Raw genomic sequence first — 18,157 nt, forward strand, 5'->3', positions numbered from 1 at the left:
CAGGTCAGTCTGGAGTTGTTTTCGAATCTCTCGGACGCAATGGGCCCAGTAAAAAAAAGCTGTAAAACCCCCCTAATACAAGGGCAAGAATGTCTGTGTGTCTCCCCGGGGAGGGGCCGGGCCTGGCAGGGTGGGGGGGGGGGGGGCGCCTTCGTCGTCTCAAAGTCACCACAAGCCGTTAAGCCACCTATGTCTTTGTTTCATTCGTATTTTAGTTGCAGCGAAACTCGGTGTCTGCGAGTGATAGTCAACAAGGAAAGACGGGAGAGAAAGAAACCAAAGGCACCCTGGTCACGAGACACTGGGAACAGAACAACCGCACGTGTACGCGTAATGCGTGAATGTTGCAACACCAATGGAGAACCGTTTATGAATCACAGAATCGTTTCGGGCGCGAGGTGGCCGAATAAATGCAAGGTTTGTTGCCAGTTGCCAAGAACATGTGTATGTATGTGACAAGCCGAACAAAGGCAGAATTCTATCCTGTGCACGAAGCATTACATGCACTAAATGTGAGGTGCAGAGGCGGGAGCTTGAGGTCTGTAACGGTGGTAGTGAAGTGCCCCCCCCCCCCATCACGCCCCTAACACCCCGCCCGACCTGGGAAGGAATATGGTAAAACAATCAGTCTTGAAGGCTGGCTCACAAACACACGAAAGCCTTAGAGGCTCACCCCCTTGCAAAGCACGAACTTGCCTCTGAATTTGCACAAGGGTGTCCTGTCGCCATGAATGCTCAGGCCTTTAATAAGTGTGCATTTATAGTGCTGTTCTGCCCCCGTGCAACCCACATTCCCCTGCCAAAACCCAAGTTCAAATTCGTGGGCAAGATGTAAATACATGCCAATCACATAATTTGATCATCTTCTCACCACCCTACCCGCCCAGCCCCTTGTGCCATGTTTTCCAAGATGAACACAATTCGCACGCTGCAAACGTTTCCGAAACCACCACCGGAAACACAAATAACACATTGACTCCAGCCGAGTGCGGCTCCTGCTGGCGTTGGCTCTGTGGGTGTATTTTCTTTGGAGTTCGCTGTACGTTTGGTGTTGGCGTGGGGGATTCCTCGACTAAGGTTTCATCAGACCCACAGCATCAGTCATCTATAAATATATGATATTTTATTAACATGGCATTATTTTTTAAAAAGTAGCCTTCCACAGACTTTATATTTCTGGGAGAGCTGCGCCCTGGGGACTGCTTGTTTGCTCGCACGGTCGATACTCCTGTCTGCTGGCTTTTGGCGAGTGACCTTGAAGCGCCTCAGAACAAGCCTGGGGGGAACCACGGTGTCCAATCGCTTCCCACGCCTTAGCCCCAGTGCGTACTTGCCCGGACAGCAGCGCCAACCCGTGGGCTCCTCGGCGCTACCCGCGTATACGAGTCCCGTCTCAGCAGCTTATGCATTTTTGTGCACGTGCAACGAAAAATACTGCGTAAACGTAACTGCTCCTTAGGTGTAAAATAAGGAAGGGGGTTGGGTACTGTGCAGTTTGCTATTCTTCTTCATTGCCTAGCGAGGCCAACACATATTATATAAACGCGCACACATGTTACTGGAAAGGTTATGCATATTCTAATTAGCGGTAGCGTGCAGCGTGGGTGCCCCCTAACATTTTACCCGTTTTTTACATGCTGGTATTTCACCTGGCACATGTAGAGGCCGGGTGGCGCTGACCTCTACAATGGCCACACATGCGTGGAGATTTGCATTGCTATAAATGACACAGTGGTTAAATGCCGCGTGAAAACGCTCTCACCTACAGCGCAGTGCCAAGCCCAGCCTCAGGGGCGCGCAGCTCAGTGGGTGGGAGAAAGGGGTGCCGGGGTCGGGGGTCCTCTGGGGGTGCGGGACCAGCTCGGGTCACATGGGGAAAGGCGCATGCTTTTAGTGAGGCGAGCTGTTGCCTCCCCGGAGATGGCTCGCGCAGAAGGGCCCATGCTTGCAGCCTGTCAATTCCAGCGCCGGGTCACGTGACCAGCACCTCCCTGCTAAGGATGGGATAGCTTTCCACGTCAGCTTACGTCTCCCAATTTCTACTTTACGGGTCTGCTTCAAAGAGGCAGCTGCAGTAGAGAACCATGTTAAGCCCGGCTAATGCGCTGCGCCCGAGGTAGCCCCCCGTGATGGAGTTTGACGAGCGGGTTCCCTGCTCCTCCAACATGTACTTGCCAAGTTGCACTTACTACGTCTCGGGGCACGACTTCTCCAGCCTGCCCTCCTTCCTGCCCCAGACCCCAGCCTCCCGCCCCATGAGCTACCCCTACTCGTCCAACCTGCCCCAGGTGCAGCCGGTGCGGGAGGTCACCTTCCGGGAGTACTCCATTGACCCTACAACCAAGTGGCACCCACGCAACAACCTGGCGCACTGCTACTCGGCGGAGGAGCTTATGCACCGGGACCACGGCTCCTCCGGCGTGGGCGAGGTGTTCGGCAAGGGCGCCCCCAGCCCCTACCACCACCACCACCCCCCCGGCCCAGGCTACAGCGCGGTGGGCAGGAACGGGGTCCTGCCCCAGGCCTTCGACCAGTTCTTCGAGACAGCGTACGGAAGCACGGACAGTTGCCCCGGAGACTACGAGGGGCCCAAGGGCTGCGACAAGGCAGCCCCGGCGCCCGGGGGCGCCCCGACCTCCGAGACCTGCCGAGGAGCACAGCCGAGGGAGGCAGAGCGCAGGGGCGCCGAGAGCAGCAGCGGCGGCAGCTCCAGCCCCGAGTCCTCTTCCGGAAACACAGAGGGGAAAACGGCCAGCAGCGGCAGCGGCACCTCCAGTAAGTAGTGAGGCAGCGCTCGGGGACGCTTCTGCAGAGCAGCGCGCGGCTCTTAAACTTTTATAAGCTGTTTTATAAGCATACGAGGTTTATTGGAAGGGCCTCTCCATTCCCCAACAAAACTTTCTTATAAAAGGACAGATCACGTGCCCCACTGCTAGAATTGGCCGTGAAAGGGAACCTGCCAAATGCATAGTCCACAAAAGCGGGGCTATCTCTCTCCCCCCCCCCCCCCCCCCCTTTAAAAGCCCTTGCCCCTTTGGCGAAATATAATTGCGATCCTTGCGCGTCCTTTGTTGCAATGAAAGCATCAACATTCCTTCCTTAGGGTGGTATCCTCACACTGCTAGATTTGTCTTTTTCTTCTTTTTTTCCCAACCAAGTGTTGCATTTATATTTTTGTAGATCTCATGTAGTCAGATGCAGCCAGCCGCAGTGCCATTAAAAAGCATACAATACCCACTGAAACAGAAGACGTGCCTTTGTTCTGTCGCACGGGCTATTTGTCTGAAGACAGTCATTTTTCACTGGCGGCATGTGGCCGCCGGTTTTCTGCCTTTCTGCCCTAGCTGCGTGTTAGTTACACTTGATACTTAATATGTGGTAACTTTGATTTGTTGCATTTCAACAAATCGCTGCCTCTCAGCCCACGGTGAAAAAAAAAATATTAAACACACTTTATATAAGCAGCAGAGCTGGGAGATTTCAGAACAAGAGTACCAGGCTCGGGGTTGTGTGCAGAGCTGTAGAGATTAGTTTTAAATTCTTTGCGCACAGGGTGATTTGCGCCCAGGCAGACCGGGAGCGCTGTGGAGCGCGCTAGGCGCTCAGAAGACGTGCGCCTAGAGAGGGAAGGGTGCGGGAGCGTTTAATAATTATCACGAGGCTGCAGATGCCACGGTAAGTTTTATGATACAGCGAGGCGCGCGGCCCCTTATTACACACATCAAAGCCGGAATGTCAGCCATGATGTGAACATAACATGTGTCAGAGGACAGCGGCCTTAGTAAGCAGCAGTAATACTCGCTGGGGTGTAAAATGCGGCCGCAGCGTTCATGTCTGAGAAGGATCAGGTGCTGGAGGCGGGGGTGGGGGGTGCCTCCGGTTCAGCCTGTAAACAGCCTGGCCTAAACCTCACAGATTAGGAAAATAAGACAAGCGCGCGATAATAGTTGACATTTTCTTTGGATAGGGTGTTAATGAATGTGACATTTCTTGGCTTAGGAGTGAAGTCTGGGGTGGAAATTCCAGTAGACCAGCTTATAATGGTTTCTTATGCACCCAAAATGGCTACGTATAGGTTTTGGGGTATTGGGTAGCTTACGTCCTGCTGAAAGATTTACTGGAAATCTCATGTTTAAAGAAAACATTCATTGAAACCAATCGATGCCCATAAACAGGCCCTAAATGCTACTGGGTTTTGTTTCTGCATTGCTGTTAAACAAGGTCTCAGACCCCCATGTGCCCGGGAACTGTGCCATTTGTAACTGGTCAACTGTATTTCCCCCCAGCAGGGTGGTGAGGCTGGCTGCCTGCTGTGCCCCTTCTGTGAGTGGGTTCTCCCTGGGTGCGCGTGCCCGGGCCTCCCACCCTTACTGGACTCACCTATGATCGCGTCTCTTCTCTCCCCGTGAGGATGGGCTGCCGTGTTGGCCCTCTAGGTGCCTGCTTGTGTGTGGGGGGTGCATAGGCTGAAGTGTATGCCCCCGTCCCTCTGCAGGATGACCCGCACCCTTTCTCCTAGGTTAAATGGGCCACCTTCTTTGCCCCCCCTCCCAGTTGCCTCACCCGGTGCTTCCTCTTTTCCACTGCCTGCCGCCCCTCCCGCGGTGGGTGCCCTCTGGGTGCAGGGTGATCCCCTCCCTCCCCCTAGAGGCCTCTCTGGCTGCTGCCCCCTCCAGCTCCGGGTGCCCCCCAGGGCGATCTTCACCCTCCCCTCAAGGCCTCTCCGCTCCGGGTACCCCCGGGGTACGGACCCCTCTGCAGGGCGATCCTCACCCTCCCATCAAGGCCTCTCTGCCTGCTGCCCCCGTGATAGGGGCCCCTTTGCAGGGCGATCCTCACCCTCCCGTCAAGGCCACTCTGCCTGCTGCCCCCGTGATAGGGGCCCCTCAGCAGGGCGATCCTCACCCTTCCGTCAAGGCCTCTCTGCCTGCTGCCCCCGTGATAGGGGCCCCTTTGCAGGGCGATCCTCACCCTCCCGTCAAGGCCACTCTGCCTGCTGCCCCCGTGATAGGGGCCCCTCTGCAGGGCGATCCTCACCCTTCCGTCAAGGCCTCTCTGCCTGCTGCCCCCGTGATAGGGGCCCCTCTGCATGGCGATCCTCGCGCCTCTCTGCCTGCTCCCCGCTCCCACGCCGGGTGCCCCCGGGGTACAGTGCAGGGCGAGCCTCACGCCTCTCTTGTCTCCCACAGGTGGGCCGCGCACCCGCAAGAAGCGCTGCCCCTACACCAAGTACCAGATCCGCGAGCTGGAGCGCGAGTTCTTCTTCAGCGTCTACATCAACAAGGAGAAGCGGCTGCAGCTCTCGCGCATGCTCAACCTCAGCGACCGGCAGGTAAAGATATGGTTTCAGAACAGGAGGATGAAAGAGAAAAAAATCAACCGGGACCGCTTGCAGTACTACTCCTCCAACCCCCTGCTCTAGGACGGCCTGCTTCCGGGAAGGGGGCTCTGGGCTACAGCGAGCCTGCCCGTGGCGAGTTAGAGCCAAGGGGGCTACCTGGTGGGAAGGAGCCACGTGCCTCGCAGGACATTGGGCTAGGCGCAAAAGAAGCTGCGGACACTGCCTGTGTTTTTTTTATATTTATCTATCCAGCGAACTGGTGCCAACCTTCACACACTCCCTTCCCGGAAAGATGCGCACCCCGTGGGAAATGTGCAGGAAATAAACCCTCTTACGCACTATTGCTTTTTTGTGCAGCCTTTTACCAAAAAATGGCACAAGTCTCTTAAAAATATGTGAATATCCGGATTGGTGCTGGGCTGTTGAAAAACAGACTTTTTTTAGGGAAATGCTGTCTGCGCGCTTACTTTCAGCGAAGGTGCTCTTTTGCGCAACCCCTAGCTCCGCGGAGAATAGGGAAAACTGCAGCTACCCTGTCACAAACTCAATTCATAACTTTGTGCGAGGATTGTATCAAGTTAGTAAGAAAGTGGGCGAGGAGGCGGTAAAATGGCGCGTGCGCTGCTGCCCGCAAAGAAGCAGTAAGAATCATTCACCACAAGACACAGACTGAGTAATTTAGATTGACTGCGCGCTTGTTGTGCCTAGAAGCCTGAGGTGGCGAAGCGCGTGATTCCAGATAACAGCATAGTGGAAGTCTTGAAATGCAGACCAGTGGTCTTCTCAGAGCCGGAGGTTTGTTTGGGAGGTGGGGGCGATTTATGAGGGGGCGAGGGGGGTCGGAAGCCAGGCTTGTTGTGTCTGGCTCACAGGCCGTGTACAGGAAATACCTGTGGAGAGGCGCAATTAGGCAAAAGCCACCCAGAACTCCTTTAAACTTGGATCTGTGCAATGCTTGCAGCGCCCCGGCCATTATTTAAGGGGGGGGGGGGGGCGGAAGGGGGGTCTGTGATATTCTTCAGAATCAGAAATGGCGGCTGCCGGGGGGTTGTTGCAATACCAAAACACCATTGAGAAGCTTCCACCAGGTTCAGCGAGGTCCCGAGTCTATTCTTGGTTCTTATTAATCTTTGTGTACAGGAGAACGGCTCGTGACAGATGACGTTATTTAAGCATATATAAATAAAATATTATGTCTGTCGGGAGCCAAAGTAAATGAAATGCTCGTGTAGCGAGAGCGCGAGGTGCGACAATTCTTGGTGGCTTTCCAGAAGACGTATTATTTTTTGTTGAAAGGGTTGTTTGCAGATACAGTTATTTGAATGTATATTTCACACGCGAACAGTGTTTTGCAAGACGTGTAAATAAAATCTTTGACCTATTTTGTTTAAATGCTATTTTTTTATAACAGTTTTCTGGGGTGTTGTTGGGGGGATGCTATGCAACAATCATGCGTGTGAACACTAGCTTTGGGTTTTGCATTGTTTATGGTGAAAAGGATGTTGTGGAAAAAAATGCATACTGCCCTTTCTTTTGGGCAAAAAACAGCTTATCCTCAGTTGCACCGGGTTTTACACGTTTTTGAGATGTACACAGTATTTGTATATATGATTTTCTTTGGCCCAGAGCATTGCCATGCATGTGTACAATACAAGAGCGCACAAGAAAATAAAGGAATATACAAGCTATTGTAAGAACTTTAACTTGGAACCTCTACAATGCTTTATGTGTCATTTGTTGGTACACTTTATTGAAAAGAAATATACGTTACTAGAGAAGTAAAGTTCTGTTATTACACCAGGACATTTTTATGGACCATAACTTTGACCTGCACCAATATTTGTCTTTAAAATAAATTCATGGATATGTATATATATATATATATATATATATATATATATATATATATATATATATATATATATATATATATACTAGAAGACGAAGGATCATAAGAAAACAACAGCCTATGATGCTTTTTGAAAATTCATCTGTGTCATCTGTGCAGCCACAGAGCAAACCATCTTGTACTACCTGAGGAAGGCGGAAGCTGAAACGTTGTAGTGGAAATATATTTTTGTTCTTTGGTGAATCTCTCTGTTTGAGTCACTTCTTTCTTGGAGATATATATATATATATATATATATATATATATGTATGTATACATATATGTATACATATATAATATATATGTGTGTGTATGTGTATATGTACACACACATATATATGTGTGTGTGTGGGTATGCGTATATATACACAAATATATATATTACGAACATGTTACACATATTTATTTTTGAGACATATGAATGGAAAGAGGACAGCTTTATAAAAGACTACGTTAATTACTGGCTGGCAGTAATTAAAGGAGAGAAAAATAATGACGCACCTAAGTATGTAGAATATTAGAAGAAGCAGAGAGTTTGTTAAAGCTGCTCCCTGTAATGCACAGCTGACATTGGCATTGGCTGGGAGGAGAATGATCCCGTTTGTTTACCTTCCATGAATAGAACGTTGAAGAACCAATGGCCAATGGTAAAGCTAAGTAAGTGGTAGGTACGGGGCTGTAATTATGGCGATGAAACCTTAACACGGACCTGTGAAACTGTGATATATTCCCTATATTATACCAGTATCCGTGAAATGTATTTTGTACGCCACCACATCCACTGTATTTCATATTTTGCCCAATGTATATTGTCTTCTGTCATTGTAGAGATAATTATTTTTCTTTCTTGCCTTATGATTAATACAGAGATATTTTTTCTGCTAATATTTTTTGTTTTTACAACGGCGCCTGCCAAACAAACTTGTTTTAAGCACCTGCCACGTCCTATTCTTCAGTTGTTAAATTTGGAAACAGTGAAAAACAGGGACAATTGTTGACGTCTTATTTTATTGTTCCCCAACATTGAAGGCACCCGTCATTCGACACTTCAGAGCGGCTTGTTCTGCGTGGGGTTACTTGCTACACCCCTCTGACGTACATTTCTGGTGCGTGGTAACTTAATTTGCCTGGGTGCTAAGTGTGGCTCGTGCCATATCCACATTTCTATTGTTGTTTGGCGTTGAACTTCCGTCTTGCTTTGGACATCACCATAAACTTGAGCGTAGCATGCTCGGCCTGGCCGCCGTGGGCAGGCCCCGCGAAGGGGGACGTTGAACTGCAACACACAAAAAAACAGAACAACATTTGGTTAAAGGTGTGCGTGTTTGCCATGCTGCTTCAACGTCGCTTCAATTGTCCTCGAGAGCCCGCACCTTGAAACACAGCAGCTCTTGCTAACCCCCCACCCCCCCCCCCCCCCCCCCCCCCACCCCTCCACCAGACAGCCACTTGTCTGGACGGACAAACAGCCCGACAGAAAGACAGACAGGAAGATTGGTGCAAAGCAATTCGCGTTATGCAGGAAACTTCCTTTTCTGGTTAAGCATTAACTGGTTTCCAGGCAGATCCGCCAGGCAGTTGGAAACCCGGACTTTATCTGCGGAATGCACTGGTAACCTGGCCCAATAAACGCGCATCCCCCGTGTTGCTACAGCAATTCAGCCATAAAGACTGTCTGCTGAATCGCGTATTTGCATATTCGGAATGCAGTGCTATAAACCAGGGAGAGGGGCTGCAGCCACTGCAGAGAAGTAAAACACTGGAGCCGAATCCCTGGGCTGCTGGGCGGATTTCCCTTCAGCCTCTTTAAAACACACGCGAATAAATCTGTGGATTTCTGCTGGCAAGGAAGCGGCTTGCCACACGGTGGCGCTCTTGAGATCAATGTCAAAGCCACAGCAGGAGAAGCGCAGCAGTGAAGGAAGCCTGGCCTTTGCTCCCCTCTGAGCCCAGAAGAGGTGCCTTGGTGCTGCCCGCAGAGTGCTGTTAACGTGTGCAAAACATGCATTTCGAGACCCTTTGCGCCACACTGAACTCAGTGGTGCATCACATTACTGGCTCCTTTCCAGCGCCGTTAAATGTAATCAAAGCACAGAGTGAAGAAAAAAGCACGGTGAGTACACCTATGTCTGACATGGCCACGTGCTGTTCTTGTTCCTGTTGCCAGACGTGTGTGTTTGTGCGTGTGGGGCAGGGGTTTATAATGCGCAATTCGTGTTTCACGTAGCCCATAGGTCCGTGTGTCTATTTAGTGAGCTGTAATTAGTTTATAATAAGACATCGTCAATTCTCTATTTCTATGAGATAAACTACATCTGGCGGCGTAGTCAGGAAAAGCCGTCCACTGGGATGTCCAAACTTGGTCAGCATTTTATAATCCGATCAATTTGGGTGATGTGTTAAAATCATATAGTGAAGTCAGGGGAGTGATTGAAAGAATGAGTGCAAAGACTGGAAGTCAAGCAGCCATAAATGAAAAGGAATGGAATGACTGAATAAGCTGGAAGACACAACGACAGAAGAAGACAGCAGGCAGAGGAGGGACATATTTTGACAGAGGAAAATGAGAGGTAGAACAGACAAATTACGGACAGCACAGGAAGCCTCAAAGACAAGGACAGGTATACAAACAGAGCAGAACTACATATCAGACAGATGGATAGACCGGAAACAGCTGAAGGATAGAGAAGTGCACAGAGAGAAGAACAAACAAATATCACAGAAGGTGGATGGATGGATAATGGATGGATGGATGATGGATGGATGGGTGGATGGATGGATAGATGGATGATGGGTGGATGGATGGATGGGTGGATGGATGATGGGTGGATGGATGGATGGGTGGATGAATGATGGATGGATGGATGGATGGGTGGATGGATGCATGGATGCATGGATGATGGATGGATGGATGGATGGATGATGGATGGATGGATGGATGATAGATGGGTGGATGGATGGATAGATGGATGATGGGTGGATGGATGGATGGGTGGATGGATGATGGGTAGATGGATGGGTGGATGGATGATGGATGGATGGATGGATGGATGGATGGAAGGGTTGGATGGGTGGATGGATGGATGGATGGATGGATGGGTGGATGGATGGGTGGATGCATGGATGATGGATGGATGGATGGATGATGATGGATGGGTGGATGAACTTGTTGGTCAGTTGAAGAATGAAAGGATTGGTGGATGGGCGCTGGGTTCAGATGGATGGGCGGTCGGGCAGGCAAGCAAACATGCATTGACTTCCAGAATAAACATTCTGAAAACAGCTAGACGATATGCAGCACAAATGATATCCTGGCAGCTTGGTTCAGCCCTAAACAAATGTGCACACCAGTCAGGAGAAGTAATTTTTTGTAATACCCTGGGCGGGAAATCTAAAGACACGACTACTTTTAGTTAATTATTTGTATTTTTATTTTATGAAATATGGTTATAATCTGGAGTGCCCACTTTGTCCCCTACACAAGGGATTTAAATCAACCCCATGAAACTGAATGTGAAATGACACTGGAACATGTTATAGGAAATGAGCAAAACAAGCATTGGTCAATGCACAGGGTCGCATGTCTATACATGTAAAGGATATAACAATGGACGCCTCTACAAGGGCGTCAAGCCTGCGTGGTCGATGCTTCTGCTTGACGACCTCATAACTTTGACAACACACAACCCAGGCCCGTGGAGGATTGTGGGAGACGAAGCAATGAAAATACCATTTTCTTTTCAGGAATGAGCTTGGAGGTGGGGCAGGAAGTTGCTTCCGAAAGCTAAAGTCAGTGGTGGGCCCTGCAGCCCCCTCTGCTCCGTGAGAATGAATATCATCTCTGTGAGAATGAATATAATCTCTGCGAGAATGAATATCATCTCTGTGAGAATGAATATCATCTCTGTGAGAATGAATATCATCTCTGTGAGAATGAATATCATCTCTGTGAGAATGAATATCATCTCTGTGAGAATGAATATCATCTCTGTGAGAATGAATACAATCTCTGCGAGAATGAATATCATCTCTGCGAGAATGAATATCATCTCTGCGAGAATGAATATAATCTCTGTGAGAATGAATATCATCTCTGTGAGAATGAATATCATCTCTGTGAGAATGAATATCATCTCTGTGAGAATGAATATCATCTCTGTGAGAATGAATATCATCTCTGTGAGAATGAATATCATCTCTGTGAGAATGAATACAATCTCTGTGAGAATGAATATAATCTCTGCGAGAATGAATATCATCTCTGTGAGAATGAATACAATCTCTGTGAGAATGAATATAATCTCTGCGAGAATGAATATCATCTCTGTGAGAATGAATATCATCTCTGTGAGAATGAATATCATCTCTGTGAGAATGAATATCATCTCTGCGAGAATGAATACAATCTCTGCGAGAATGAATATCATCTCTGTGAGAATGAATATCATCTCTGTGAGAATGAATATCATCTCTGTGAGAATGAATATCATCTCTGCGAGAATGAATACAATCTCTGCGAGAATGATCATATACCACATTCTCCGTTGGTGCACGGCCTGTTTATATTCGATCGCGTCACACAAGACGTCGTATTGTTTGGAAAGCTCTGTTACAACTACAGCCGTTTCTGGGTGCTGTTTTGTTGCCATGGGTGTTACCTCGGAGTCCCGCCCACACCGGAAGGAAGTGTAAGAGTAGAACCAGGGGAAGGCAGCGCCTCGAGGCGCATGGGTACCACAGATTCACCCGCTGGTGGGTGGGCTGCCTCTGGCATACTTCAAAATACAACACAAATGACCGAATTATTAGGACTTGTTTTTTCAAAGGAACAATTTATCAGGGTACGTTTTCCTGGCCACTTTGGTCAAGCTATATGTGCATGTGCGTATTTGAGATGGATGGTTAGGTGGGTGGATGGATGGATAAATGAATGGATGGATGGTGTATGGATGGTTATATGGATAGATAGATGGATGGATGTATGAATTAATGGATTAATGGGTAGATGGATGGATTGATGGATGGATGGATGGACGGACAGGTGGATGGGTGGGTGAATGGATGGATGAGAGTGCTGTGGGTTGGATTGATGGATGGATAGATCTATGGTTGAATTTATGGATGAATGAGGGACTGTGGGTTGGATGGATGGATGGATAGATGGATGGATTATTGGATGGCTGGAGGGATTGATGGATGAGGGGGTTGTGGGTTGCATGGATGATAGATGGATGGATAAATGGATGGATGGAAAGATGGGCGGATGGATGGGCGGGTCAATAGATGGATGGATTAATGGATGGATGGATGGGCGAATGGATGGTTGTATGGATAGATGGAGGGATTAATGGTTGGATGGATGCATGGATGGGTAGATGGATGTATGGATGGATGTATGAATGTACGGATGGAGGGACGGATGGGCGGATGGATGAAGTAATTTGCAGATAAAATAATTCTGGACATATTCCACCTTTTGATGGTCCGCCGTGAAATCACGAGTAAGCTGCATTCGGAAAATGACTCTAAACTCTGCATATTTTAAGCGCAAGGACTGTACAAACAAACACATAGACACACACGCATGACCCCATGTTCAGCTTTGTTTGGAATGGGTGCTAAGAACACCATTTACTGTTGCACAAAGAATCCCTACACATGATCAGTGTGAAGGCCTTATCCAGTTTTCCCTAAAACCGGGACATAACACCAAGGCTCGCGCATGCTACTGGTGTAAGAGCCACGCTGCTTCTCAAAGTCAGCATTATCTGGGATCAGCAGTGTATATTCTGTGCATGTGTGTGTAATGTGTACCGGTGTGTGTGCAAGTGTGTGCACCCCAGTGTCCAGTCTGAAGTGCACCAGCGAAAGCCCTCATATGTCAAAGGGCTGTGAGTGCAAGCCAGACTTGCTGTTTACCATGCATCTATATATATATATATATATTCATATATGTATGTATGTATATATATGTATGTATGTATATATATGTATGTATGTATATGTATGTATTTATGTGTATATATATGTATGTATGTATATGTATGTATTTATGTGTATATATATGTATGTATGTATGTATATGTGTGTATGTATGTGTATATATATATGTATGTATGTATGTATGTGTATGTAGGTATGTATATATAATATGTATGTGTGTATGTATGTATGTGTATATATATATATATATATGTTTTGCTGTGGGATAGTGGGAGGGGAGGCTGAGGGCGAGACCCTCATCTTCAGGCGCCCCCCTGATTTTTGACCTCATTGATTTTTGTGCACCAAATGCGGCATAAAGTGATTGATGCCCGAACTTATATACATCTAAAGTTTGGTGCAGACAGGCCCAGAGGGACTGAAGCCAAGGTGCATTGAAAGGTCGGTTTACAATGGAGGTGAAGATTGCTCAAATGCTCATGTTTGCCTACGTGTGAGAGTGTGTGAAAGATACACACTTCACTAAACGTGGACCATGACGTGAGGGCATTGAGTGGACATATAATGAATCGGACAACGTTTGTGTTGTACCATTTGCAGCTTAGTGAGTTCGGCTGAAAAGTCTAATTTATTCCCCTCCCCGCGTATATTTGGTGTTGTGGGGGTGCAGCTCTGTTGTGGCCAGCTACTAATGAGCCATGGCTGTCACGTCACGCAGTAGACTGCCTCCTGGTGCTTGAAGTACGTTTTTTTTAAGCTCACCTCACGTACACGCACTCACCGACCCTGCACACACCACACAAGCGTGCACGCATTCTAGCTCACGCAAAGAAATGGGCATGCTCGTACAATCTGCAAACACACGTTACATACCTGCATGCGCACACACGCGTTCCCATGCCGCTCACCTGCAGGTACATATTAATATACACGCTGCAACCACGCGCACGAGCATTTACACAATGCACACACGTACCTACACACAGACGCAAATACACATAAACATAAAGGCAGCCCTTGTACAAGCACGCACTCGTGGGCAGAGGCGCGCGCGCACACGTGCTTGGGCTGCAGCCACAGACATAGCACAGCCCCTCTGCTTAGCACCTCATTACCATTAAGCGGGCTACTGATGTGCATTGCTTCATGCAACCAGAATGTTATATTTTTTTCAAATGAACGAACTGTATATCTCAAACTACTTTAACTAAAAGCTTGGCGACACTGGAGGACACAGACATTGTTTTTCCGTTGCAGTCGAACGCAACAAGAAATCACCGGTGATCTGAGCGGTTCCATTAAAACATACCCCTGCATTAATGGACACAAGGGAAGGGGGCGTTCTCCGTTAAAGGCAGCCAGGGACCTGTTAATTAATACCCCGCCCCCCCCCCCCTTGCAGGAGCACACCCAGTCAGTACACAACTGTGTTGTGGACAGTACTGTGCCATATATGTGCTGTTTACATCGGTTCAGAGGGCACAGTCTCTGACATGATTTGGCCTTGGAGGCTAAAAAAAAAAAAGCCCTCTCCCCACTTCCCATTCCCACCATCCTGGCCCCCACATCTTAGGATTTCGTGGAAAATAAAACTCATAAATCCGAGGGCTCCGCGGTGCGCGTGGCGCCCTCTAGTTATGAATGTGTGCGCTGCATGCACTTTTCAGCTGGGGTTGCTGCCTGCCCCCCGTGTGGGCCTGCTTGGTGTAAATGGCAAAAAACGCACTGAAACGCGAATCTTGAAAATATTACCACGAAGTTATATCAAATATCGCCCCTCAAACACTCGGAATCCTTTTAAGCTGCAAAAATACGAATCTTGAAGTTCTTCTTATTAAGGGTATGAGATGTCTCTTGCGCGTGGAGTGTGTCTCACAGCGAGCTTTGCAAAGACGTCTTCGCGCCAGGGCTTGCGTTCCGTTTTTCCCCAAATCCTAGAAAAAGAATGAAAGTTGTACTCAACAAGTGCCAGGTATAATACAAAGGCGAAGAAAACAAAAAAGTATCCCCAAAAGAAACTGACGCTCACCATTTTAGTATACAGATATGTATTTTGCTATTTCATATAGCGCCACCTTGACTAAGATATATACACACAAAGAACTGACGCTCATGTTATCCAATATGCAAATATCAATTTTGTTATTTCGCGCAGCGCCATTTTGTCTAAAATATGTACCCAAAAGAATGTGACGCTCATGAATATCTGTACTCAAATGTGTATTTTGTTATTTCATACAGCGCCACCTCGACTAACATATATGCACACAAAAAACTGACGCTCGCGATTTTAGTATGCAGAGATGTATTTTGCGAATTCATATAGCGCCACCTTGTATAACATATATACAAAAAAGAAACGGACGATCGTGTTATCTTTATGCAAATATGTATTTTGATGTTTCATGCAGCGCCATCTTGCATAAAATATATATCCAAAAGAAACTGACGCTCATTAATATATATGTGCGCAAATATGTATTTTGTTATTTCATACAGCGCCTCCTTGCCTAAAATATATATCCAAAAGAAACTGACCTCAAGATACCTGTTTGCAAATATTTTGTAATTACACGCAGCGCCATCTTGTCTCAGATAAACACTATGCAGTGAAAACATAGTATTTCATGGTTTCGCTCTATACATACTTGTCCTCCAAACAGCGCTCGGAAAGTGTTTTTTTTTTAAACATAGAATCAAATAAAGTTAAATTACAATTTAAAATGCATCCAAGGGATACGAAACGTATAGAATGCTGGAGTGAAAATGAAATAATGCATGCCGGGGTCATGTATGAAGCCATTTCCGTCCTGCTGAGCTGGGAGTTCATGTAACTCATTTTTTTCCTTCTTGCAGACAGAAAATAATTCGAATAAAGTGAACACAAAAGTGTGATCTTGGCGGTTGTCACCTTTCATGGCCAGAATATACAGTTTTTGAATTGGATTACGTAATTACGCCTTTTTTGGAGCAAATCCATTGGAAAAAAAACAATTTGGCAACTGTATGTGCTTTTTACCATTCCTTGAGCCATAAATTCATTTAAACGTTCTTCGCAGTTTTAGATTATTTACGTCTCTGCTCACCATGAGTTATTCAGTATAAAAAGAAAACAGGGCCGTGTTTGACAAGAGGGCCGCAATCCTAGAACGTCACCTAGCTTTAGTTTACCATTTTCAGGAAATAAAAAAGTAAAAATTGAAAATAAACTGTATGGTACATGCTTACACCCTCGGAGCGGGTTGTTGTGTGATTGTGTTATTATAGTCTTGTTCGCAGTTTATAAAATAAACCCAAATATCAACAGGCAACTTCATAGCGCTCGAGGCGAATTGTTTTATAAGTTTCAATGCACTCTATACGCAATAGCATGCTCTCCCGTTGACCCTCCCATTATGTACTCAAATGTGATTTTGCGAGAGGGTGTGCACATGCATACATGTATGTTTGTGTCTCTAATTGTACATGCATACATATATAGAGAGAGGCCCAGGCGTTTAAAGGAATACTCGATTTATTTTAGTGTATGAGTTGCAAGCATTTTGTGTGTTTATGTACATGCGCGTGTGCATTTGTGTTTGTGTGCGTACACATTCATATGTACATACACACCTATAAGAACTGTAAGTAGTCACAAAGTTAAAAACATGCATAACATTACACATTCTCATTCATCCATATATACATATATGTAAAATGTGCTGTGTGTTCATAAATTTATGTATACTCACGAGCGCGCACGCACACACACACATATATATATATATATTATTGCACGCACACACACACATATATATATATATATTATTACACCGACTAGTTTCACGGTTGGAACTGCAGGGGGATGTCGTTTTTATTGGATTGCTGTATACATATACGACGGGTCTCACAGCCCGCCCGCTCCCGCGCTCCCAGCATCGAGTGTGGAGGACGTATGAGAACTTATGATTTCGATATGTGTTGTGCGTGCCTATATATATACTTCAAACTACAGATTCCGAGAGTGCGTTTTTCAACAAGCCTTTGAGCTCAGAGGTTGCCTGCTGTGATATATATATATACATATATATATATATATATATGTATATATATATATTTATATATATATATCTATATATATATATAAAATATGTGTGTGTCTGTATATATATATATATATATATATATATATATATATATATATATCAGGCTCCCTTTATAACTGTGGTAAATCTTCCAGTTTCATTGGCAAATCTCTAATAAAAATTGCACAGAATTATGCATGAAATCCAGTCTGCGTCCGAACGTAAATAATGCTCCTCAGGGCATGGTTCATAAAATATGAACTATATTCTGGACAAAGGCGAGGCCACGCGGCGAAGGTTGGTCGGGGGAGGCCTTCTCCTTAATTCCTCACACACACTAATAAAAGCACGTGTATGCCTCGTGCATAGCTAGCCGCGCGGAGGGACACAATTGCATAGGAATACAATACAAAGGCATACGTCCATGCGTATATGCCATGGAGGTGCTCAAGACGGTCTCGATGAGATGTTTGTGACGAGGCCGCGTGTGGACTCGGCCGCCGAACCGCACCGAGCTGTGAAGAGCCTCCCCGGGCGTGAGCTGGCTGGCAGACGCCCTCCCTGAATGCTCCCCGCTGGAGTTTGAAAAGAGAAGTTATCCGGTATTTAAAGTGCAGTTTTTGTGCAATCTGCGGCCCCCGCCTGCCAAGTGCTGTCTGTTTATCCGGGGCTGGCATTCTCAGCGGCAAATGCCCCGCATTAGTGCCACCCCGGTGCCTTTGACGAGGATAGTTTGCCGTTTGACTTGGCCTTGTTAGTGATTAAAGAAAGCAGGGATAATGCAGCACCGAGCTATTAGGCTGGTGATCCAGACGTGTGTCCAGGCCGTAAAAAAGCAACATCGCTCCTCGACTGCAAGCGGAGCATGAACTGGGAACAGTGGCGGCACGGGCGCATGGCGCGGGGCCGGGGGCGCGCGCC

At 47.0% G+C, this 18,157-nt stretch overlaps 1 protein-coding gene and 1 long non-coding RNA gene across 4 annotated transcripts in view; one reads left to right on the plus strand and one right to left on the minus strand.

Moving 5' to 3' along the window:
* The first annotated feature begins 2,021 nt into the window (after positions 1-2,021).
* Positions 2,022-7,060, plus strand: HOXA11 (homeobox A11). The gene is made up of 2 exons (XM_085631626.1): positions 2,022-2,775; positions 5,190-7,060. Exons 1-2 carry the CDS (start codon positions 2,130-2,132, stop codon positions 5,420-5,422), a joined length of 879 nt encoding a protein of 292 aa, XP_085487752.1. The 5' UTR covers positions 2,022-2,129; the 3' UTR covers positions 5,423-7,060.
* Positions 7,061-8,227: 1,167 nt separating this feature from the next.
* Positions 8,228-18,157, minus strand: part of LOC146789476 (uncharacterized) — a 29,853-nt gene continuing 19,923 nt past the window's right edge. For all 3 annotated transcript variants that reach the window (XR_014970103.1, XR_014970102.1, XR_014970104.1), the window contains exons 2-3: positions 14,925-15,106; positions 8,228-8,505 (exon numbers count right to left, since the gene is read on the minus strand). This is a non-coding gene — a long non-coding RNA (uncharacterized LOC146789476). The remainder of the gene's footprint in view (positions 8,506-14,924; positions 15,107-18,157) is intronic.

The sequence above is a fragment of the Triturus cristatus genome, chromosome 10, assembly GCF_964204655.1.
Source record: "Triturus cristatus chromosome 10, aTriCri1.1, whole genome shotgun sequence".
Lineage (NCBI taxonomy): Eukaryota > Metazoa > Chordata > Amphibia > Caudata > Salamandridae > Triturus > Triturus cristatus.

What these genes read in the sequence shown, in the direction of transcription:
- HOXA11 (XM_085631626.1), top strand. Translation starts at nt 2,130, where the DNA reads ATGGAGTTTGACGAGCGGGTTCCCTGCTCCTCCAACATGTACTTGCCA. An exon ending in CAGCGGCAGCGGCACCTCCA is followed by an intron (nt 2,776 to 5,189) that starts GTAAGTAGTGAG and finishes TGTCTCCCACAG; the next exon opens with GTGGGCCGCGCACCCGCAAG.